General features: G+C 45.8%; 1 protein-coding gene across 1 annotated transcript; it reads left to right on the plus strand.

The window, feature by feature from the left end:
* The first annotated feature begins 484 nt into the window (after positions 1-484).
* Positions 485-26,240, plus strand: LOC138795843 (coagulation factor IX-like). The gene is made up of 9 exons (XM_069975474.1): positions 485-577; positions 2,819-2,894; positions 13,751-13,905; positions 15,834-15,858; positions 16,769-16,882; positions 18,411-18,545; positions 19,471-19,853; positions 22,711-22,828; positions 25,116-26,240. The coding sequence occupies exons 2-9, from the start codon at positions 2,834-2,836 to the stop codon at positions 25,691-25,693; spliced, it is 1,569 nt and encodes a 522-aa protein (XP_069831575.1). The 5' UTR covers positions 485-577; positions 2,819-2,833; the 3' UTR covers positions 25,694-26,240.

The raw sequence follows: 26,240 nt of genomic DNA on the forward strand, positions 1-26,240 counted from the left end.
GTGAGGCACTGTGAAGACTGTGTTGTGAATTAAAGTTTATGTTAACAATAATTTCTATTTTTTATTGTACGTAATTGTACTGGCTAGGGGCGGGGTTGCAAAGATGGGGGGGTTTTGATGGCGGCGGCCGCGGGGGGTGGGGCCCAATTCGCACCTCTGCCCAGGGGCCCATAATGCTGTTAAGACGGCCCTGGCGAAGTATGTTCAAGATTTCTAAAGAACAGCAAATACCACTACCTGACCAAAATGAATGAAAGCTTTGCTAGACAATGACACTATACAATATCATTGTAGTGAGAGAAATTTAGACTTTGAACTCCCATTTTCCATGCAAGTCCCTGTTGTTGATCTGTCCTCTCTGTCATCACATCTCTGGCTTCACTTCCTCCCCCTCAATGACAAATTGCTGAAGCTATGATGCTGTTTGTTTGATGTGCTCCCCGCCAATATTGGTTTGGGATGATGATTAACTACATGTGATCTGACGACCTCGCAGTTATACCCGCTATTCACATACGTCTACACACTACAGAGCCTACCTCAAGACCATCCGTAGTGTTCTCACACTCCCACCAAGGTAGGTACCACCATAACACAAATATATACATAGAGGCCCAAATGTAAGCAAAGAGAAGGACTTACAAAGAGAAGAATTATGTTTTGCTGATTGGTTAGTATCATATTGGAGGCAATGGAAGATCTTGTAGGCCAATCCCCTAAGCTGGGTTCATATACTGAAGACATGTAATGATATCAGACGCAGTGTATTTGTTTCTTGAATCATTCTGGGCCCAAGGAATATGCATTCTGGATTCGATCATGGACAAGATAACATATAGGGCATTTTATGTCACCAAATCAGAGAGTGTCTACATGGAAAACACTAAATCCATCGGTAAACATTTCACAATGTACTTTTTGTATTGTGCAAGATGAAACGTGACAACATTACACAATGCTTTCGATTTACTTGGTATGTGATGTGGTTTTGAAATAAGTCTTTGATTTGATTGAAATATCACTTGTATAGTTTACCATTTTTATTTTTTTATATGCTGTAGTGCTATCTTATATTAATAGACAATAAAGAGGACAAATATTAATTTAATAAACCTTTGGTTTATCTCATGAGGAGAAGGGGATCCATGTAGATGGGGAACATTAACGTTAAGTAAGTTTGCCTAAATTTTAATGAGGGGGTGTTGGTATATTGCGAATATACATTACAACACTATTAAATTATTGTGCCTATGGCATAGCTGTATGATTGGTCTGTTTTACACTGTTATACATTGAGGGAGATTTATTAAACTGGTGTAAATGAGAATTGTCTCAGTTGCCCCTAGCAACTAATCAGATTCACCTTTTCATTCCTCACAGATTCTTTGAAAAATTAAAGGTGGAATCTGATTGGTTGCTAAGAGCTATTGAGCCAGTTTCACTTTACACCAGTTTGATAAAACTCCCCCACTGTGATTGTACATTACAAAAGTATACAGCACCATGTTTTATATCTCTAATATGAAAGAGACCAAATGTAGTCACAATAAGGCAATATTTGGTCTATTAAATCCTATGGCCTCTCCATTGGCTTGCTGTGGTACATGTGGAAAAAGCAATGTTTTTGGTGCTCCCATGGGCACTGTACAGCCAAACCAAAGAATGCCCACTACAGGTTTCTTGTGAATTCTCTTATATCCATGCAGATGGGTAGTCTTTCCTTCTGGAGAGATTCCTGGCTTGGCATATATCCCCAGTCTTGTTGCAGCTGCAGTAAAACACTACATTTAGGGCAAAGGTTAATTTAAAAGGGACTCGGGCTGTCCCCACCTTCCCCATGGAACGGGAAGACAGCAGTATTCAAATGCCAATGGTTTGGGTTCGTATGAACCCAAACCTCGGCCAGACTCGCTCATCTCTAATGCTAATACACCAACTAACCCACTTTCCAAAAATATATCTATAGTGTCCCTCCATACCCGGTATACCCCAAAAACGTATTTAAATTTATTGCTGTATGCTAATTGATGTCATCTAGTCATTTAGGTGTTTCTTCCGGGCCAAGTAGCTGGTTTTCGCTGTAATTGCACCTCTATGGGTGTGATTCACAGCTTTGTGTCACAAAATCATCATTCAGAGGTGGGCCTTGCATTGCGTAGCCACTCCGACATCTTCGTTCTGGTGGACATCAGCAGTACAGTATAGCGGCATCCTATCCCCACTGGACTGCGCATGTCTGAAATAGCCTCAGATTCTGCTTTACAGAGCATCGCTGGATGGATTGTTTTGACCCTGGGGTGTTGGAGTATTGGCTGCAGCATGGCCAAAACAATTGATCAAGTTACGCTCTTTGAAGCAGAATCCAAGGCTATTTCGGGCATGCACAGTGGGGATAGGATGCTGCTGTACTGCGCATGTCGGCCAGAACAAAGAAGTCGAAGGAGCTACACAATGCCAGGCCCACCTATGGATGATGCTTCCGTTACACAGGGCTGTGAATCACATCCATAGAGGTGTGATTAGAGAGAAACCCAACCCGGCACCATGACTACTTGGCCCTAAGAAAGCGCCCACATGACTAAATGACATCAATTAGCATACAGCACAGGAATGGATCAAAGTATGATTTTGGGGTATACTGGGCAAGGACGGACGCTATAGATACATGTTTGGAAATTGTTGTCTTTTACAATATATGAATTATATTTATGAAGTATATTTGTTTTTATTGACTGAAAATGTATAGTTCTGTAAAATGTGATGTGTTGGGGAAAAAAATCTGTGAATTTCAGTGCTGATGTGGTTTCATTTTCTACAGTCCAGACAAATCAACATGATGAGACATTTCCTGTATATTACACTGTTTCTGCTGTCTACCTCATCCTGTCAATCAGGTACAGTAAATTGTTATTTCATTATGTATATGCTTTATTTGCTTGTTGAGATCACATCTCAAACAAGTTTCAGGGTTGGCTTGCTTATAATAAAATAAATCGTACTTTCTAATCTGCATTGCACCCCTGTCCTATCCTTACTGGCTCCACAATCCTGGTCCCAGAGGAGTGGTATCCCACCACAGGTATTTCTTGTCTTTACACCCCTCGCAAAAACCTGTACTTCAAGTAGTAGTGGTAATGAAGTAGTACCTAGGTTTTGCCACTAGATGTCGCTAGTATGTATATTGTATGCTTAAAGTGACACTGTCACCCCCATTTGCATTTTGACTGCTCTCCACAGGTGTAAAGGGTAAATGTTACAGCTTTCATTACTTATTTTATATCACACCTCATGGTGCTTGTTCTGGTAAAAAGTCGTTTTTATCACCTATGGATTGGTATATGTGGGCGGGGCCTCGTGGTCTATGTGCCACATCGCTACGCCCCTAGCGCCACTTAGCCCCGCCCCATTTGTGACATCACCGCATAGGTCCCGCCCTCTCAGAAGCCATTGGAAGGGTCAGCCAATGCCTATGCGGCAATGACCTCACGGAGGGGCGGGGCTTAGTGGCGCTAGGAGCGGAGCGATGTGGCACATAGAGCACGAGGCACCGCCCACATTTACAAATCCACAGGTGATAAAAATGACTTTTTACCAGAACAAGTACCAGGAGGTGTGATATAACATAAGTAATGAAAGCTGTAACATTTACCCTTTACACCTGTGGAGAGCAGTCAAAATGCAAATAGGGGGTGACAGTGTCACTTTAGGTATTGCACAGCTGTAGGTAACTAAAGGGTTATTGTTTCTGTGATTTGTGCACCAATGAGAGCTCTTTCTCTTCTCTACCTATCTCCTTTCTTCTCTTGCACTCTCTTCTGACCCACTCACAGTACATATTACATATGCTGTAGGAAGTTGTCACATGGGGAGAGGAAGTGTAGTCACACACTTAGTGAGTCTTAGTCTGGTTCCTGTAGTGAGAGGACGCAAGCCAGAATGGTTCCTACAGGAGTCAAGTTTGGCCCTGGTTTATGCCAGGTCCCCTGCTAGAGGACAAGTCGCGTTTTAGTCTGAACGTTGAGCAGAGCAGATGGGAACGGCTACACTTTTCTTGAAAGCAGCACTTCCATGCACTATGCAGTGCTAAGTACTCTCAGAGAGGACAAGTCAGGGATCAACCCAGCCCACGCCCTGAACAAGTCTAAATGTGCAGGACAGTATCCTGAAGAGGAACTGATCCAGATAGAGCAAAGTTGCTAGAAGCCTAGGTACACACGGGTGTAATCAGAGAACTCTAACCACTCTGCTTAACCCAGGTAACAAGGTCTGGGGCTTGTGTCACCCTCTAGGACGGGTCATCCGACACTGGGGGGCAACAGGTTGTGCAAAGACCAAGGAGTCAAAACATGGGCACAAGTATTCTATCTACTCTCAAGTATTCTACTTATTCTACTTCTAAAGTTTCGGCAGAGCACTTTCCTACATTGGGTTGGGACTCTGTCGACATTCTCCTCTCTACTTCTCCGAACCTCTTCTACCTCTCAGCATGCAACCCAGCCAGCATGGCTGCACTACTCTTTAAGCTTTCAGAACAGATCCTGTCACTAAAGTCTAAAGTTTATTGTTATCACTGTATCAAGTGTTTCTAAAAGTAAAGAAGAAGTTATTTTAACTAGATTCAGTGGTTATTCTCCAAGCACCTACCCAGCCATTGCATCTTTCTTACGTCATCTCCCTTTTCTGTGGGTGGCGGTACCGATAGTCCGGGGGGTCACAACTCCACTCCGGACCACCGTGATAAACGCCAAAGGGACCCCCAAACAGCCCGGCAAGTGACTGACCACAGGGAAAAGGGTATAGCCAGCCTCACTAAAATAAAAGTAGGTGTTCAGGCATACCTGTTTGCTCAACGGCACTGGCTTTACGACAACATAACACCTGGCTGAGCTTTTCCCCGACCAACAACCACTGTAGTGGAGTCACACTTCACCATCTGGCAACTCACTGGACGTCCACCACACCGGTGGAGCACCACTGAGGCATATTGAGGTTGTAGCATGTTCTATAAAACTTAAAGAGCACATAGGTATTCTTATTCTTCTCTTGAATATTTCTGTGCATACAGCATCCAAAGAATCCTAATATATATATATTGTGGACATGTCACGGGAAAAGTGCTCGAGGGGATGTACATCTCACCCAGGTTGATACATAGTGTGAGATGGTGAGTCCAGGAGGCATCTGTGCTCAGCAGTGTTATGCTGCTGAGCTATTATTTATTATTGCCGGGCCTGGACTTACATGGAATGGCAGGTAGGTTTTGGTAGTGGGACTTGCCATTCCCTCCCCCTCGATCCAGTGTGGGTTTTGGGATCAGGTGAGCTCTGATCCCAATCAGCCTGAGAAGGCAAAAGGTGTGCTCAGTGTACAGGTCTCTCTCTCTCAGACAGGAGTGAACAGCCTGTATGGTGTGTTCGCTGGGAGCTGGGGCTTATGCACACCCTGCAATATTACCTGCCAAGTGAAGTGACAGAGAGGTAACCTGTTGTATTAGTAAGCGCCCAGACGGGCAGGACTTTTTGTTTTGTTTATTCTCACTGCACGGTGTTGCTGTATTTATGTTGCTGGACCGTTTATGCTACAAATAAACACCAAAGCTGTTTTTAAGTCCAAGTTTGCTGCCTGAACTGTGTCCTAACACACCATCCCCCGGGAAGATCCCTACAATTGGTGCTGCGGAGCGGGCAAAGCGGTTGCTAGGGGCAACGGTGTGCATCAACTTGGCTACAGCTGCTTATGTCCTGGGTGAAGGCTGCGGCTTCACTCCAAAAACAGTCAAGCAACATGGAGGAGATGATGAAGCAGTTAATGCAAGTGAGTCTGCAACAGCAGCAGGCTAATATGCAGCAACAACAGGCTCTGACAGACGCTAACCTACGCCATGAGCAAGCATTGGCCGCACAACAACAGGCATTGGCCGCACAACAACAGGCTCAGGCAGCCGCTAAACAGGATCAGGCAGCCGCTAATCTGCGCCACGAACAAGCGATGGCTCAACAACAGAGACTTATTGAGCACCTGATAGCAAAGCAGGAGGCCTCTGCAGGTGCTAATCCCCAGCTGGTGGCAGCAGCCGCGCCAGAGACTTTGTCTGTGAGAAGAGCTGTGCAGCGTGCGCTGCAAAAGATGACTGCTGATGACGATGTTGAGGCCTATTTAACTGTCTTTGAGCGTGTGGCTGAGCGAGAAAAGTTACCCTCCCCTGAGTGGGCAGAGGTCATTGCTCCCTATTTAACAGGCGAACCTCAAAAGGCCTACTATGACCTCAGTGAGCAAGAGGTCAAGGACTATCCTCGGCTAAGAGCAGAGATACTCGCCCGACTAGGAGTTACTGCTGCTGTCCGTGCCCGGAGAGTCCGCAACTGGAGCTACAGTCTGGACAAGTCAGCGAGGTCCCAGATGTACGACCTGATTCATTTGGCAAGAAAGTGGTTGGAGCCAGACACCTCTACTCCTGCACAGATCCTAGAGAGGGTCGTGATGGATCGCTACCTCCGCGCACTTCCTGCTGATCTGCAACGCTTGGTGGGACAAGGCGACCCTAAGAGTGCCGACGAACTTGTCAGCCTTGTGGAGAGGTTCCAGGCGACCGAGGACTACCTCCGTGATGTTCCTGCAGCACCGTCACCTCCCCGGAGTGCCAGACCTGTGCCGTCAGCTGGTAAGAGACTTCCATCTATTGGGGGAGTGTGGAGGGGTGCTGATAGAGGGAAGAGCGCTCAGGAGGCGTCTCAGGGGCAAAAGACTGGTGGTGGTCCCCGGTGGCTAAGTGGCCCTAAAAAGGACTCCCTGCCAAGGAGACCAGGCCCTATCCAGTGCTGGAGATGCCATGAGACAGGACATATGTCTGCCCATTGCCCTCTTACCACTGAGCCCATGGAGTGTGACGCTAGCCGGCGTCAGTCGCTATTTGCGGAGCCGTCTTTTGTTGCAGTCACTGGACTAGAGACTGAACCACAAGTCTGCAACATTACTGTAAATGACTTTCCTGTTAAGGCGTTGCTGGACTCAGGAAGCCTTGTCACCCTGGTGCATGCCAGCCTGGTGACTGGGGACTTTGTGCCAGCAAGACATATGAGTGTGGTATGCATACATGGTGATACAAAGGTTTACCCTATAGTACGGGCTAATGTCGGGACTGAACTAGGCGCTGTACAATATGAAGTGGGTGTGGTTAAAAATCTTATGCATAATGTGATATTGGGGCGTGATTTTCCTTTATTCTGGGCTCTATGGGGAAAACAACAATCCCCTGAAAGGAGTGAGGAGACCCCTAAGTCTATTGCATTACCCACGGTAAATGATAAAAATGTACAGGATGAAAATGATGCTTTTCCTTTGCAGGTCCTGGCTGGTGAGGAAGAGGCTCCTCCCACTGCGCAAAATGTTCCAGACTTAGAGGTGTCTAGGGATAATTTTGGTACTGCACAATTACAGGACCCCACTCTCAAAAATGCGAGAGAGCAGGTCACTGTTATGAATGGGGTACCTCAGGAACCAGAAGCTGAGAAAAGATTTCCACATTTTTCTATGACTAATGATCTCTTCTATAGAGTCACTAAGATTAATGAGGAGGTGGTGGAACAGCTTCTGGTGCCTAAGTCGTACCGGCGTCAGGTACTCGACATGGCCCATAATCATGTCCTTGGGGGCCACTTGGGGACAGATAAAACACAGGAGAGAGTTCTCCAGAGGTTTTATTGGCCTGCAATTTATGCTGACATAAAAAAATACTGTGAGTCGTGCCCCACATGTCAGCTTAGCGCTCCAGTGTCGCATTTTCGCAGTCCTTTGGTCCCACTCCCCATCATAGAGGTACCTTTTGACCGGATCGCAATGGACTTGGTGGGTCCCATTGTAAAGTCGGCTAGGGGACACCAGTACATTCTAGTGGTGTTGGACTACGCGACCCGCTATCCTGAGGCTGTACCCCTAAGAAACACTACCTCTAAAACAATTGCACGGGAATTGTTTTATATGTTTTCCAGGGTGGGGATCCCCAAGGAAATCTTGACTGACCAAGGTACCCCATTTGTGTCAAAGGTAATGAAAGAGCTATGCAAACTGTTTAAAATCTCACACCTACGTACCTCTGTATATCACCCACAGACAGACGGGTTAGTGGAGAGGTTTAATAAAACCCTGAAACATATGTTAAAAAAAGTGGTGGAAAAGGATGGTCGTGATTGGGATCACTTACTACCTTACCTGATGTTTTCTATTAGGGAAGTACCCCAAGCGTCCACAGGGTTCTCTCCCTTCGAATTAGTCTATGGTCGTCACCCTAGGGGTTTGTTGGATATAGCGAAAGAGACATGGGAAAGTGAGTCCACCCCATACAAGAGTGTTATAGAGCATGTAGCACAAATGCAGGACCGTATAGCCACTGTAATGCCCCTAGTAAGGGAACACCTCCAGAGGGCGCAAGAGGGCCAAAGCAGAATTTACAATCGTTCTGCAAGAATCAGGACCTTTAGCCCAGGTGACCGGGTACTCATACTTGTTCCCACGGTAGAAAGCAAATTCTTAGCCAAGTGGCAGGGTCCCTATGAAATTGTAGAGAAGATCAGTGAGGTCAACTACAAGGTACACCAACCAGGTAGAAGGAAGCCTTTCCAAGTTTATCACATAAACTTGATCAAGCCCTGGAAAGACAGGGAATCCTTGGTGGCGACAAAGCCTGTTGGTCATCTGTCACCACCAATCCCTCCGGTCAGGATTGGTGACACCCTATCAGTATCCCAGAAGCAGGAAGCTAAGGAGTTCCTGCAGAGAAATAAAGACAAGTTTTCTGACCTACCAGGGCGTACGCATCTCATTAGTCATCATATTGAAACTGAGCCTAGAAGCAGAGTAAACCTGAAGCCCTATAGGATACCAGAAGCACGGAGGGAGGCGGTATCATCCGAGGTAAAACGTATGCTTGACCTAGGAGTCATTGAGGTGTCCCAGAGCGAGTGGTCCAGCCCGATTGTGTTAATCCCAAAGCCCAATGGAACTTGGAGGTTCTGTAATGACTTTAGAAAGTTAAATGAGATCTCCAAGTTCGATGCCTACCCCATGCCCAGGGTAGATGAGTTGATAGAAAGGATGGGTAATGCCAGGTACATAACTACCCTCGATCTCACTAAGGGCTACTGGCAGATCCCACTCACTCCTAAGGCTAGAGAGAAGACTGCATTCTCCACCCCTGATGGGCTCTTCCAATACGTAGTGATGCCATTCGGGTTACATGGAGCCCCTGCCACTTTTCAGAGGTTGATGGACTTGATTCTGCGACCACATCGTGATTACTCCGCTGCCTACCTCGATGATGTGGTCATTTTTAGTCCGGATTGGGAAAGTCACCTCTGTAAGGTCCAGGCGGTGTTAGATGCCATAAGTGATGCGGGGTTAACCATCAATGCAGAGAAGTGTGCACTAGCCTTAGAGGAGGCCAAATACTTGGGCTACATTATTGGGAGGGGGTTAGTGAAACCACAACTAAATAAAATTGAGGCAATACAGAATTGGCCTCAACCCCTCACAAAGAAACAGGTCAGAGCTTTCCTGGGTATTACCGGCTATTACCGGAGGTTTGTGCCGAATTTTGCTTCAGTTGCAGCCCCACTAACTGACCTGACAAAGGGTGCGAAGTCCGCAATGGTGACATGGACTCCAGAGGCTGAGAAAGCTTTTAAAAGCCTTAAGTCTGCCTTGTGCCAACAGCCTGTGCTAGTTACCCCTGACTTTAGGCGAGAGTTTCTAGTACAGACAGATGCCTCTAACACAGGGTTAGGTGCCGTCCTCTCACAGGTCGTGAATGGCGAGGAGCACCCGGTGATGTACTTAAGCAGGAAACTATCCCCGGCCGAGAAAAACTACGCCATAGTTGAGCGAGAATGTCTGGCAGTGAAGTGGGCCCTAGAATCCCTGAAGTACTACTTACTAGGCAGGAGGTTTAAGTTAGTGACAGACCATGCCCCCCTAACATGGATGAAATTAAACAAGGAGAAAAATGCAAGGGTGACTAGGTGGTTTCTTTCCCTCCAAAACTTTAATTTCATGGTGGAACACCGGCCAGGGAAATTACAGGCAAATGCTGACGCCCTATCTAGGGTACACTGTCTGTGGGGACAAAATGCTCAGCCCTCCGGTCTGAAGAAGAGGCGGGGGATATGTGGACATGTCACGGGAAAAGTGCTCGAGGGGATGTACATCTCACCCAGGTTGATACATAGTGTGAGATGGTGAGTCCAGGAGGCATCTGTGCTCAGCAGTGTTATGCTGCTGAGCTATTATTTATTATTGCCGGGCCTGGACTTACATGGAATGGCAGGTAGGTTTTGGTAGTGGGACTTGCCATTCCCTCCCCCTCGATCCAGTGTGGGTTTTGGGATCAGGTGAGCTCTGATCCCAATCAGCCTGAGAAGGCAAAAGGTGTGCTCAGTGTACAGGTCTCTCTCTCTCAGACAGGAGTGAACAGCCTGTATGGTGTGTTCGCTGGGAGCTGGGGCTTATGCACACCCTGCAATATTACCTGCCAAGTGAAGTGACAGAGAGGTAACCTGTTGTATTAGTAAGCGCCCAGACGGGCAGGACTTTTTGTTTTGTTTATTCTCACTGCACGGTGTTGCTGTATTTATGTTGCTGGACCGTTTATGCTACAAATAAACACCAAAGCTGTTTTTAAGTCCAAGTTTGCTGCCTGAACTGTGTCCTAACACACCATCCCCCGGGAAGATCCCTACAATATATATATATATATATATATATACATACACACCAAATATCACCAAACTTAGTGGGCATTCACACTTTCCATGTGCGGTCTGTATATACAATGTGCTGCAGAATGGAACGTGAAGCTCCTGGCATCATCAATCATTATAAGACCAGGAACTTCAAATCAGTTTAAAGCTTTGTGCTACTGTACTGACACCAGTAGCTCAAAGATTTAAACGGATTTGGAGCTCCTGGCATCATAATAAATCATAATGCCGGGAGTTCTGTAATTTCGGTCCATAGCACATCTTGCATCCTGCATGGACCATATTCATGGAATGTGTGAATGCCTCCTAAGATGAGAGTCACTCAGCATTTTTTTTGTTACTTCCTGACTGTCACAAAATGGATGTCCATTTAATTCTGGCTTCATAAAAAAATCCCAATTACATTCTTAACAGTCAATTTCAATCTGAAAATGCATTGAGTGAATTAAAAAGACTGGTTAATGACAAGACTCCATACTACAAGGCTGATCTGTCATTGCTTGAAAAAGCTTTGGACCAGCTTGATGTAAAATATTGTTCGTCATCAGTACAGTGCATGTCTAAAAGAATTCAAGATGTCATAAAAGCCAGTGTAGGAGAATAATAATTGGGATCACCATATTATATTGATCTGGAAAACATATGCTATAAATACAGATAATACCCTTCCATTAGTTTTATGAAGCCAGAATATTTAATAAATGTGCCATAAAAATGTGAACACAGGTCGTATGTCCGGTCGTATGTCCGATCGCACTTCCGACCGTAAGTGCTAGCCGTGAACATACGGCCGTTGTTTAATGTGGCTTCCTAGCATGATTTCAAGCAGGCTGACACAGGTCGTTTACTTAAAATATAGCGCCCAGCCCGAGAAACCACTCAGAATATATTTTATATCAAAATCAAGTTTACTTTGGAAGATATCAGATGTACGTTCGCGTCCGCATTGAAACTCATGGCCGTAGGTGCAGCATTTCCGTCGTGCACTTCCCGGACGTAGTTCCACTCAGTGTGAACATAGCCCTATGGTGGATGGTCGGTGGAATATAGCTCAGCCAGATAGTAGATTGTTGCAACGCCAGTGCTGAATCTGATCACACCTGCTTTTAGTTTTTGAGGCTGGCTATACCCTTTCCCCAATGGTCGGTGACTTGCCAGGTTGTGTTGGGTCCCTTGGACTTGAACTTGACTGGACCAAATCTGCACCGAGAACTGTAGAGGTAGTGAACATAGAGTAGCAGTGCTGACTTGGTTGTATGCAGAGAAGAATAGAGTGAATTGAGTAGAGAAGAGTAGGCTGTGAAAGTTCAGAGTAGTAATAGAAGTTTGTCTTGAGAGTCCCAACCCAATTTAGTACTGTGCTCTGCCTGAAATTTAGAAGGAGAAGAAGGATACTTGACAGTACTTGAATAAGAAGAATACTTGTGCTCGTGTTTCGACCTTTGTCTCTGTAACCACCTGTTGCCCTACAGTGTCGGGTGACCCATCCTCCTAGGGTGACACAAGCCCCAGACCTTGTTATCTGAATTGAGCAAGGTGTCCAAAGTTATCTAGTTTCACCTGCGCTGCAAGATAGAGTACGTAGGCTCCTGGCTGCTTTGCTCTATCCAGATCAGTTCCTCTGCTGTAGGATAGTGTCCTGCACATTTAGAGATGTTCTTCGCGTGGGTTGGGGTGATCTCTGACTTGTCCTGTCTTTAGGTGTTTACCACTGCATTAGAGGTAGAAGTTTTGCTTCAAGAAGGAAAGTCTCTGTGCCTTCAGACTACACTAGGTAGGGGCCCTGGCAGAGCCAGGGCCCAGCTGGACTACAGCAGGGATTGTCTTATCTTGCATCCTCTCTCTACAGAAACTTGGCTAAGGCTGACTTAGTGTGGGTCTACACTTCCTCTCCCCATGTGACAACTTCCTACAGGGTGTGTAACAGCTCCTGTGAGTGGTGGAGAAGAGAGTGCAAAGAGAAAGAAGGATAGCGATAGGTGGAAGAGAAAAGCAGTTCTCATTGGTGGTGCAGATCCTGAGCACAACATTAACCCTTAGTTCACTACAGCTGTGCAGAATACATACATGAATATACATAATATATGATATATAGTGGTAAAACTAAATGATGGTAAAAATAAATGACTTTATTACCACTGTACTTTGAGTTACAGGCTTTTGCAAGGGGTGTTTAGACTAGTAACACCCGTGGTGGGATACCACACATATGTCAAAGCAAATTTTCCCATAAGAAATAATTGAAATACAGATGATTCATTCCATTCCAAAAATAAGGGAGGTACGGTGTTCTTTATAAATAAAGAAGACTGCATCTGGTGCTGGTACTAGTGTTGGCTGCCTGGAGCGACTGTCAGTGATGGGTTTAATTCAGGGGTCTTAGGGAAGCAGCGGTTACGTGGATGGGCACCAAAGAAGACCCAGAAGGCATCCGATCACTGGCAGTTAATCAGGCAGCAGTGGGTTATAATAAGAAGGCTTTCTGCTCAGTACAGTATCAGGATGGAGAATTGTTAGCTTGTCTTGCAAAACACTCTCAAACCAAGTTACTTGTAATCCAAGGTTTCACTGAACAGTTTGAAAAATTGAAGACTGGTGGCAGAAAAAGATCGCCAGGTCCATCTAGTCTGCCCTTTTAGTATTTCCCTTCTTATTATCGTAGGATGGATATATGTTTATCCCAGGCAGGTTTACATTCAGTTATTGTGGATTTACCAACCACCACTGCTGCAAGTTTGTTCCATGCATCTACTACTTTCAGTAAACTTATATTTTCCCATGTAGCTTCTGATCTTTCCCCCCAAACCTCAGATTGTGTAGTTGCCTTTAAGATGTCCTCTTAATAGTATCATCCAGGTACTGATGCTTTACCACGTTTTTTCTTGAAATTAGTTATTTTTATCCTTAGCTTGAGCCCCCTATTATTTGGCAACATTACAAAAATTCCCAATTGCTTCTAGTATCACATGCACATCAATGTGTATTCTTGCATTCTTTAGTTTTTATTGGGAGAGAGAAAGCTCATCATGTCCTACGGAAAAGGGCTAATAGTTTTCTGGAGGAAATACTTCCTGGGAATTTAGAACGAGAATGCTACGAGGAGACATGTTCTAGGGAGGAGGCGAGAGAAATTTTCAAGTCTCCTGAAAAAACGGTAAGGTATTTCAAATAGTAGTAGCAATAATACTACTAATAATAATGATGATAATACTAATACTACTAATACTAATACTACTAATTCTACTAATACTAATAATAATACTAATAATACTACTACTACTACTACTAATAATAATAATAATAATAATAATAATAATTATTATAATAATAATAATAATGTCTTGAGTTAATCCATGTAGAGTTATCACCTAGTACAGCAAGCTTAGATGGATTACAAACCAAGCTAAAGCTTTGGCTGTCCAGGCATGATGGGAATTGTAGTTTTGCAACAGCTGGAGGGCCAAGGGTTCTCCATCCGGGAACTAAACCAAAAGTGAGGAACAGTGAGAATTGGCAGCACAAAAGGCAGAATAATTATCAGTAAGAGGAGAGCCATAATGTAGGCACATTTTAATCCTAAACCTAATACAATACTAAATACAATACAATATAACACCCGCATTTCTATTGAATGGAAGTTAAAGGGGTACTCTGGGCATTTACATATTTTTTTTTATATATATTGCTGGACTTGCACAGAAAATAATACCCAAGAGAAGATCCTGGCAGGGATCAATGGACCAATATACCCCCTTGAGGCTGAGCACAGATGACTTTGATTCCAATAATCGCATAGATGGTATCACGGTAGTGATGTCACAATGTATTTCGATTTACAGAAACTTCAGATTTTTATTACATATGATGCGACACGTTTCGGCCCCCATGTGCTGTTAGGCCTTTCTCAAGCATGAAATCAGAGTAATGTAATAAAAATCTGAAGTTTCTGTAAATCGGACTACATTGTGACATCACTACTGCGATACCATCTATGCGATTATTGGAATCAAAGTCATCTGCACTCAGCCTCAAGGGGGTATATTGGTCCATTGATCCCTGCCAGGATCTTCTCTTGGAAATTTTAGCTTGCACTACTGCACCCACAATGGTGTCCCCGGAGGAGCTGCGTTGACACATTAGTAGAAGTGTTGTGTAGAGTTGTGCCTATAATCTAGCACAACCCATTCAGGTCAGTTGGATATCCTTCACCTCCCCACTGTTTCCACTAAAAGAACCCCCACAATATTGCACCAGGGAGCGCCCCTGTCTGTCTTTTCTTTATACAGAAAATAATAGGCAGTCCATACTCACCTACCATACTCCCAGGGGTCCTCCTGTCACGTCCTTGGGTCTCTCGCGTAACATTTTGGCTGCAGTGAAAGCCTGCTTAGTCAATCACCGGCGGTGGTGGTGTACTGCTTCAGTCAGTTACTGACAGAGCAGCTGTCACTCGGAAGTAGCTGCCACAGCATTCAGCAGCGGATCCAAAGACGTGACAGGAAAACCCAGCGGGAACGTGTATAGGCTGTTTGTTATTTTCTGTGCAGCTCCAGAGATATACAAAATAATATATATACTGGTACAGTATATGAATGTACGGAGTGCATTTTAGCATTAAAAAAATTTTGGTCCTCCTATGGTTTCGTTGTACCGATCCTAGATCATCAACAAGTCCTATAGTAATCAAAGTTCAGTTAAAGTTTGCGTGGGAGAGGGGGCAGTCCATTAGAGAGGGGGTAGTCCATTAGAGAGGGGGTAGTCCAATCAGCTTTTGTCAACAAGCTAAGCTTAAATAGTTTATTGCATATTTCTTCTGTCTCATTCCAGGGATCAGTGGGGATTACTACATCTTGGATGCTACTGGATGCTAGATTTACTTGTGTTTCTACAACATGTAAAAAGTTTTTGGTTAAAACTGCAACCACAATGTGGACATTATTAGCAACTCCGAGAATAAATTAGGGGGTAAAATCAATTGGTATCAGAAAATTATACAGATTTGTAGCTAGAATACTGCATGTGCATCCATGTGAGTTATGCTTGTTTTACTGATACCTTTCTACTTCTATTTTACTTTTGTAGACAGAGTTTTGGTATCACTATAAAGGTGAGTACAATATTCGCTTCTCAACCTTTTTTATTTTATTATTTGCTTCTGCTTCTTCAACCAGTGGTTCAGATAATAATATGTCCCAAGTTGCTGTCACCTACTATATCTTATGACACATAGCCTAGAAACATACTGTATACTGTGATATTTTGTTATTAAGGGCATGGTCACATGCTCTTCCATGTCAGCCATGTTGTGGACAGACTCACCACATAGTAGGGCAGCACAGCCTGAAGGGGAGAGTTTGATTTTTAGCTCTATGGGGTACACAGGGAGCTGCTGTCAGTAGGTTTATCCCTATATGTCCCTGTAGCACCCTTCTTTCTATTCAAAGTTTTCTTTGTAGGTCCTGCCATTTTTGATTAATTTAATCTGAAGGAAGTATGTAAAAGAGCTCATTTGGTGCACTGGGGGCATTCCTCATCCCCCCCCCCCAGTGCACCATTTGGCCTGCCGACTCCTACAGTCACACCTTCTTATGCCTATTCAAGTAAGTACTGTATAAGCAGGCCAGTCGGTCTTTAACGCACTTGTGTAGTAATAGCATCGGTACAGAGACAGGCTGCTGGTCCTGCTCGTAGGTGTCAAAAACTGGCCTGCTTATGCTCACTTGAATATGTGCATAAGTAGGTGTGGCTGTAGGTGACGGCGGGCCAAACGGTGCACTGGGGGGCTGAGAAATGCCCCTAGTGCACCAAATTATTAAATTACTCAAAAACGAAAGGACCTAGAATGAAAACCACTGTGGGGCCACGCAATGAGAAAGGGGGCTACAGGGACAGGTTTGTTTGCCAATAGTTTATCTTTAAAGTTATATAGGAGTCATTTGACTTACTGTACATTATGTGCATATGTTTTATTAAATGTACTATGTTACTATTCACTCTTATTGAATATTTTTTCCTAGACCTCAGCCCATGTAAAGAAAACCCGTGTCTCAATGGGGGAATCTGCCAGCAGTATCACTATACTTACACATGTCTATGTCCACCACGCAACACTGGAAGGCACTGCGAAAATGGTGAGTAAACTGTTGGGGCGGGATGAGGATAAACTCAGATTAATTCACTACAATATAATATATACACTGTATATGCAGGGGCCGCACAGTAATTCAATCTGCAACTAGGAATGTCAAAGCATCTCCCATATTCTCTTAAAGGGGTTGGCCACTTTATAGTAAAATTGCTCAGTGTACAGTATTAGTAGGTGTACTCACTGTATATACTGACAGCAGCTCCCTGTGTACCTCATAGAGCTAATGTCAGACATCCCTCCGCCAGGCTGTTCTGCCCTGCTCTGTGGTGTTTTGGTCCATAAGATTGCTTACATGGAGGAGCATGTGACCAGGCCCCGCCCCCCAGTGTCCACCACTGAGCCTGTATATGTCTATGGAGGACACAGGGGACAGGGCATGGTCACATGCTCCTCCAAGTCAGCCATTTTGTGGACTGAAACAAAACAGAGCAGGGCTGCCCAGCCTGGTGAAGGGGAGTCTGATTTTAGCTCTAACAGTGAGCTGCTGTCAGTATATACATTGAGCACAGTTACTAACACTTTGTACTGACCTGCACAAGCCAGTAGGCTGGTGCCACTGCAGTTTTTAAGCCAAAGCCAGGAGTGGATTTGTTCTGAAGTACAAGTATATGTTTTCCCTTTATATTCCCAGCTCTGACCAAAACTGCCAATAGGCTGCTGCAATTGAAGAGACACAATTTATAGGCAGAATAATATGTTTGGTTAGGAATAATGTTTCCACCGATGTATCTATTAGTTCATGTGGGCCAAACATCCATGTAAACATCATACTTTAGTTAAAGCGACTCTGTACCCACAATCTGACCCCCCAAACCACTTGTACCTTCGGATAGCTGCTTTTAATCCAAGATCTGTCCTGCGGTCCGTTCGGCAGGTGATGCAGTTATTGTCCTAAAAACAACTTTTAAACTTGCAGCCCTGTGAAATTGGCATGGTGTAGAGTGTGTATGCCCTAGGATTTCACTGCCCCTCCGTCCCTCCTCATCACTACGAATGCCCCCGGGCATGATTTCTCCTATTCATCAGCTGTCTGAACACTGCACATGTGCCTTAACGATGTGCAGTGTTCACACAGGTGATGAATAGGACAAATTGTTCCAGGGGCATTCCTTATGGTGAAGAGGGTGGGGAGGAGGGACAGAGGGGTGTTGCAATCCTAGGACATGGGTACTCTAGGTGGTGAAGAGGGCGGGGAGAAGGGACAGAGGGGTGTTGCAATCCTAGGACATGGGTACTCTAGGCCAAGCCAATTTGACACAGGGCTGCAAGTTTAAAAGTATTTTTTTAGGACAATAACTGAATCACCTGCCGAACGGACTTGGATTAAAAGCAGCTATCCGAAGGTCCAAGCGGTTTTGGGGGGTCAGATTGTAGGTACAGAGTGGCTTTAAGTGTTTAGTAAATGTTAAGAGAAATTATATATTAACTGAATGCTTAAAACAGGATGAATAGAATCTACCTAATGCATTACTGATACTACTACAAATAACTGTATATTCCTTTACCTGCAGTGCGGTATGAATGCTGGTATAACAATGGAGGATGCTGGCAGTACTGCACAGATACAGCGCGGGCACTTAGTGTAACCTGTTCCTGTGCACAGGGGTACACCCTAGAGGAGGATGGAAAGAAATGCGCCAAATCTGGTAATCTCCATCTTTTCTTTGGATGGAATGGAAGGGATCATATGGCTGTACAGCACCTTAGCAAGAATGGCAGGTTTATGGAGCTGTTTATGGAGCTGTTTATGGAGCTGTTGATGTTTATGCAGCTGTCATATTTCTATTAGTACATCTTCGTTGAGCAATCTTTTTCATTGTGCCTTTGTTGTGAACAGTCAAATATTCTCATTGCGCAAAATAATTTTTAATGCAATTCCCATATTTTATATCCAAGGTGGGGCCAGAAAAAGAGATATTGTAAGGGCCCTATTACACAGAAAGATTATTGCGTGAAAAATCATTATATCATTCGCATTTAAGTGATAATCTTCCTGTGTTTATGCAGGCAACGATCAAACGAAAACTCGTTCATATGTCGTTGATCGCATCTTTTGAGCTGACCATATAATCATTTATAATTGTTTACTTATCTTTCAGTGTATGTACACTTCGTTCGTTCATAATTCAAATAGTTTGTGTTCTATGGTATGAGATCGTAACTAACATAACTATGTATTAGGCTATGTTCACATTACGTAAAACTATGGCCGTAGTTCTCGCCGCAGAACTACGGCCGTAGTTTTGCGGTGTGTAACATAGCCTTATTTTCAATGGCATCCCGGCCGGAGCGTACACACATTGTATGCACTCCGGCCGGGATCCCATGCGGCGCCGGAAAAAACTGACATGTCAGTTTTCTGCGGCCTGAATTCAGTGAATTCAGTGAACGCACCATTATGGTGAACGATTAAAAGGTCGTTCCCAAAAGCATTAGTTTGCAATCATTTATCGTTAATTGGAGAAAACGAAAAATCACTTTATCTAATAGGACCGTAAAGGTGTCTCATACATTCAGCTAGTAGTTACACAAATCTATTGGCACTAATCCATGTTTCTCTTTCCCCTTCAGCTCGGTTCCCATGTGGACTCACAACCATTTCACCACGCTCATTGGTAGATCTGGAAGAACCTATTGGTCGCTCCATTTCTGATCTGCCAGATCCAGAGAATTCATCCTCCAATTCCACAGCAGCTATTACCCCTGCATACAGTTCACATAATAATACAGAAATACAGCCCAGAACTGAGGCGGAGTGGCTGCAAACATCAGAGGCAGATGGGGGAAATGACACTTCTCATAATGTCACTGGAATAGACAGTAAGAACGTTACTATGAGAGGCGAGGATGGGAATGATGACTTCTTGTGGAGAGTTCTGCAGAGTGAGGACATATCAGAGAATGATCGGATCGTTGGTGGGATGCGCTGCGAGCTGGGACAATGCCCCTGGCAGGTATGTGGACGTTTCCATTAACATCTTTTTTGGCACAGATGTAATACAGACTGAAGATATGTTTACACAACGATTTTCAATGGCCGTTATTTTAAACTCAAAACAACAGCCATTGTTTTCAGTCTAAAACAATGGCGTTGTTTACCGTCTTTGCAATAACAGCCGTGTTATGCAGCCTAAAACTAATGATTAAATTTAGTTATTAAATGGTCGCTGTCCCTATAAAAAAAGAAAAAAAATGTTTTGGTATATCAAGGAGACGTGCAAAAATTTTTGATCAGTCAGGGTCTTAGTGCTAAGACCCACACCACAGTGCTAAGACACACAGCAGAAGTGGGGAGAAACGGCAAAGATCATTGCGGGCCAGAAAGTGAAGAGCGCTGTCCACTTCTCCCCTCTCGTTCTGCTGATCAGCGAGACCACGAGTGATCAAAACTTTTGACATGTTACCGGTAACTTCTCAGTCTAGCGTCCACGCGCCTCCTGCGCTCGCCATGGCAACAGTAGACATTTCCATGTCCGGTCGGGATTCGAGGCCTCAGATAACAGACCCCTCTGCGGCAGCACAGATCCTTGGAGGTGAGATTACAGGCACACTGGGCTGGGGATACAGCGCTTGTAACACAGCCCAATCCACAGGTGATGTTACAAGACCCACTACTATGCATATATGAATATGCATAGTGGGCGGAGTGGCTCGGCTGCAGTGAGGCTCCCGGCTCCGGTCCCGCTAATGAGCGGGACCGGAGCCGGGAGCCTCACTGCAGCCGCGCTGCCGAGCAGGTACTTTATGCTCTCGACGGCGGGCTGCAGGATGCGACCGGGGATGAGGGGATGCGGTGGGGGATGGGGGGATGCGGCCGAGGATGAGCTAATGCGGCGGCGGGGCTGCGGACAGCGAGGGGTTAAAGCACATATTCACAGCGGGATGTTAATCCCGCTGCGAATATGTGCTATCATAGGGGTGAATGGTACTGGATCCGCAGCAGTACTCTCTTCGAATCCGCAGAAGTAAGATCCGCTAGGGATCCGGTAGGTGTGAAGGCACCCTTACAGTAAGTTCGGGTTCACAAAACCCTGAATGCTCGGCATTTGACTCCCGGTGGCTAGGAAATGGTATATATGTTATATGATGTTATGGTATTCTGTATATGATGAATTACACTTTAGATTTATCAAACTGGTGTAAAGTGAAACTGGCTCAGTTGCCCCTAGCAACCAATCAGATTCCACCTTTTCATTTTTCAAAGACTCTGTAAGGGTACAAACCCACACACCGTATACGCAGCAGATCTGCAGCAGATTTGATGCTGTGTTCAGTTATTTAGATCTAAATACGCTGCGTATAAGCTGTGGGTCTATACCCTAAGGCTACAAACCCACTTGCCGGATCTGCAGCGAGTCTCCTTGCTGCGTTTTTGCAGCGAGACTCGCTGCAGATCCCGGCCCTATACTTTCATTAGCAGAAAAACTCGCAGCAGGGATGTACATCCCTGCTGCGATTTTGTCTGCAGCCCGCCCCATTAACCCCCTAGCCGCCGGACATTATACATTACCGGGTCCCCGTTCCTGCTTGCTTCGGGCTCCCGGTGTCTTCACGGCCCGCCACGGAGCCGCCAAAGCAAGCAGGAGTGGGGACCTGGTAATGTATATTCTGTCGTGCGATCGTGCGTCCGGGGGCTGCGGGGGGCGATCGTACGGCCGGGGGTGCGGGGGGCGATCATGCGGCCGGAGGGTGCGGGGGGCGATCATGCGGCCGGGGGCGATCGGGGCTGCAGGGGGGGCGGGCAGGATATACATTACCAGGTCCGCGCTCCTGCTTGCTTCGGCGGCTCTCGGCACGTTCCGCATGATCGCCCCCCTGCAGCCCCGATCGCCCCCCCCCCAGTCCCCAGCCGCATGATCGCCCCCCGGCCGCACGGGCTGCGGGGGGGGGGGCGATCGTGCGGTCGGGGGCAGCGGGGGGGCGATCGTGCGGCCGGGGGCTGCGGGGGGCGATCGTGCGGCCGGGGGCTGCGGGGGGCGATCGTGCGGCCGGGGGCGATCGGGGCTGCAGGGGGGGCGGGCAGGATATACATTACCAGGTCCGCGCTCCTGCTTGCTTCGGCGGCTCTCGGCACGTTCCGCATGATCGCCCCCCTGCAGCCCCGATCGCCCCCCCCAGTCCCCAGCCGCATGATCGCCCCCCGGCCGCACGGGCTGCGGGGGGGGGGGGGCGATCGTGCGGCCGGGGGCAGCGGGGGGGCGATCGTGCGGCCGGGGGCTGCGGGGGGGCGATCGTGCGGCCGGGGGCTGCGGGGGGCGATCGTGCGGCCGGGGGCTGCGGGGGGCGATCGTGCGGCCGGGGGCTGCGGGGGGCGATCGTACGGCCGGGGGTGCGGGGGGCGATCATGCGGCCGGGGGGTGCGGGGGGCGATCATGCGGCCGGGGGCGATCGGGGCTGCAGGGGGGGCGGGCAGGATATACATTACCAGGTCCGCGCTCCTGCTTGCTTCGGCGGCTCTCGGCACGTTCCGCCCGGCCAATCAGTGTGCTGCCCCGCCGCATCGCACTAATTGGCCGGGCGGGCCGTGAAGACACCGGGAGCCCCGAAGCAAGCAGGAACGGGGACCCGGTAATGTATAATGTCCGGCGGCTAGGGGGTTAATGGGGCGGGCTGCAGACAAAATGGCAGCAAGGAGACTCGCTGCAAACCCGGCAAGTGGGTTTGTACCCTAAGGAAAGAAAAGTGGAATCTGATTGGTTGCTAGGGGCAACTGAGCCAGTTTCACTTTACACCAGTTTGATAAATCTCACCCAATGTCTCTAGTTTGCAGATCTGTATTTAAGCTGTCTCTATTCTTGCTGCCTGTTTAAGGTGAATATTCGCACTTCTAGAGGAGTAGACTTCTGCGGTGGGAGCCTGATAAGCCAGCGCTGGGTAGTATCTGCCGCCCACTGCTTTGAAGGCATTGACCCACATCATGTTACTATTGGTGAGTTGTCACATCCACATGCGGAGGTCTCTTGACCTGTATCTTATGCTTTACTTTATTTAGCCTCTATGCCCACACTTGTTTTAATGTAAGAATTGTATATAATGCATTGTGCGTTTAGACCTGTTGTCAGACTTGCTCCCTTTTAAAACAAGGGAGGGAGAAGGCAGGAAGGCCACAGGAATATCCTATTCACCACAATAGACCTGTCAGCCAATTATCAGACATAGTAGGGTTAAAGGGGTATTCTCATCTCAACTAACAGTGCTAAACTTGTAGGACTCATCAAGCTATTTTTGCAAATACATTCATTTAGCAAACTTGCCTCCTTCTGATATGCTGCTCTTTCCCTCCCATTGTTAACTTCATGCAGTGTTTGTATAGTGTATGCAGTGTATGTGTATAGTGCTTGCAGTGTTTGTATAGTGTATGCAGTGTATGTGTATAGTGCTTGCAGTGTATGTGTATAGTGTATGCAGTGTTTGTATAGAGTTTGCACAGTGTGTATGTATATTGCATGCAGTGTGCCTGCTGTGTATGTATGTAAAGTGCATGTGCATGATGTGTTTGTATAGTATATGCAGTGTATGTGTTCGGTATGTGCCAAGTAGCAGGGAAAGGGTGATGGGTGATTATCACAAATTTCAGACACGCCTGACTTTACAATATATAGCCATACTTCATTAACATCTTCTCATAACCTTTTCACCACATGGGCCTGTGTGCTTTGAAATGCCAGGGCTGATTTTCAGTCCCAGTCCGGCCCAGAATAATACCTAACAGAGTAGCAGTGCAATGTGTTTCAGGTGTCTGGCAAACACTATGCTACTCTCTAGAATAACACGAATGGTCAAAAGTAGGAGCCATCAGATATGTATTTATTGAGTTGCACGTTAAAGGAGAAGTTTGGCCAAAAGTATTTTTTAATATGTTATTCCTTATGGAAAGTTAGACAAATTCCTAATGTACATTAATTATGGGAAATGCACATATACTGCTATTTCCCTTAATTTAGTAGATCAGAAAGGCTTAAAATTCTCAAAAAAACTGTGACGTCACAAATCAGTTGTAATTCCTATGGAGTGTCCAGCAGGGGGGCGCACTATATATATATATATATATAAGTCTATGGTAATGTATTGTTTCTATGGATGTCTATGCAAAAAGTATTGTAATGTAATATAATGTACAGTATGTTTTATTGATTGAATACATTTATGGAATACTTTGGGGAGCAAATGTCCTTGCTCCCCAAAGTATTCCATAAATGTATTCAATCAATACATTTGGAGGGCACTGAACAGGGAGAGAGAGAGGTGCCTGTGCATCTAACTACCTCCCCCCTCCCTCCCTTCTTGGTGCTGTGGGACACATACATACACATCCCTGCCGCCGCCGATGCACTTCAGTTCACATGCCCTGCTGGGGACTGCAGAGCTCTCCGCCGCCCCAGCCTCCTGCCGACTCATTCCCTGATGTCACCCCCGGCAGCTCGGGTGACATCAGGAAACGAGGGTGGCGGTGAGCACTGCAGTCCCCGCCAGGGCATGTAAAATGAAGTGCATCAGCGGCGGCATTGGCAGGGATGTGCAGGTGATGGGGATAGCCCTGGTACTACTCCCCCATCATCTGGTCATACTATGAGCAGATGATGGGAGTAGTAGTACAGTGTATATGTGGCAGCGGGGGGGGGGGGGGGCAGGGTGTTTGGTGATTGGGATGGCCCTGGTACTACTCCCCAATCATCTGCTCATACTATGAGCAGATGATGGGAGGAGTAGTACAGTGTATGTGTGTGTCCAGCACCAAGCAGGGAGGGAGGGGGGAGGTAGTAGATGCACAGGCATCTCTCTCCCTCCCTGCTCGGTGCCCTCCAAATGTATTGATTAAATACATTTATGGAATACTTTGGGGAGCAAGGACACTTGCTCCCCAAAGTATTCCATAAATGTATTCAATCAATAAAACATACTGTACATAATACTTTTTACATAGACATCAATAAAAACAATACAGTACCATAGACTTCTATATATAGTGCGCCCCCTGCTGGACAGTCTATAGGAATTACACCTGATTCGTGACATCACGGTTTTTAAGAGAATTTGAAGACTCCCTGATCTACTAAATTAAGGGAAATAGCAGTATATGTGCATTTCCCATAATTAATGTACATTAGGAATTTGTCTAACTTTCCATAAGTAATAACATAATAAAAAATATGTTTTGGCCGGAGTTGTCCTTTAAGGCCTGTTATAAATATGTAATACTTCCATCTTCTTTCCAGGGGATTATGACAAATACCAGCGGGATCAGGATGAGCAGAAGATTGCAGTACTGAAAGTTTTCTCCTATCCATACTATTTGGGGGAACATTATGATCACGACATTGCCCTTTTGTACCTACGTAGCCCAGCCATCTTTAGTGACTACACACGACCAATCTGTCTGCCGAGTCCTGGGCTTGGACGTCTATTAACCCAAGAGGGTGAGATAGGGCAAGTAAGTGGTTGGGGAGCAACACGATATAAAGGACGAGGAAGTCGCTTCCTACTAAAGGTTCGATTACCTATTGTAAGCCAGGACACTTGTATGGCTTCTACAGAATTTGTGCTCACAGGGAATATGTTCTGTGCCGGATACAATATCGAAGCTAAAGACTCTTGTAAAGGAGATAGCGGGGGTCCTTTTGCCGTGTTATATCGTAACACCTGGTACCTGGTCGGTGTAGTGAGCTGGGGAGAAGAGTGTGCCCAAGAAGGTAAATATGGGGTGTATACAAGAGTATCGAATTACATCTCATGGATAAAGGACACCATCATAGAAACAGAGGGAATCGATGAAGCCGTTGCTAACACATTGTAGGGTCAATGGATATTTTTCCTACAATATAAACCTGATTTATGTAGAGAAACTGCATCTTGTTGGATGTCTTCAAGAAGACTAGTCAGTGCCACATTCACTGTGGTAACCCCACCAATGAATTTCATTCAAAGAAACACACGTATAAGTCGTGCACACTATGGGCTGAAGAATCGTCTCCTGACAATGCTACCTGTATGACTATAATTCACAGCCCAGCTGGAGTGGACTCCACGGTCCGATACACAGCAGTGGCTGATGGATAGCTACAAAGGATGGATTCACACATAGGAGGAAAACAATGGAACACTGAGCTGCTGGCTATAGCAGATCTTAAAAAAAATGAAGGGGCACCTATAATATTACAGTCAGGTTCAATCTGTTTTTAAACAAATACACAGCTGCCAGCTGTCTGCAGTAATCCAATATTACATGCCCAACACCAAATGGTGGAGATTTAGTAACCGTACTGCAGAATTCTATCTAGAAGAAAGTGTAAATAAGAGTTGTACAATAACCTGCATTTATTAAAGTCATATTTTCACCAAAA

Source organism: Dendropsophus ebraccatus, chromosome 6, assembly GCF_027789765.1.
Source record: "Dendropsophus ebraccatus isolate aDenEbr1 chromosome 6, aDenEbr1.pat, whole genome shotgun sequence".
NCBI classification, from domain to species: Eukaryota; Metazoa; Chordata; class Amphibia; order Anura; family Hylidae; genus Dendropsophus; species Dendropsophus ebraccatus.

Excerpts from the sequence above, each read along its gene's own strand:
- LOC138795843 (XM_069975474.1), top strand. The coding sequence starts at position 2,834 with ATGATGAGACATTTCCTGTATATTACACTGTTTCTGCTGTCTACCTCA. Across the intron at positions 15,859-16,768 it reads GTTTTGGTATCACTATAAAG|ACCTCAGCCCATGTAAAGAA; the intron begins GTGAGTACAATA and ends ATTTTTTCCTAG. Across the intron at positions 19,854-22,710 it reads TGGGACAATGCCCCTGGCAG|GTGAATATTCGCACTTCTAG; the intron begins GTATGTGGACGT and ends TGCCTGTTTAAG.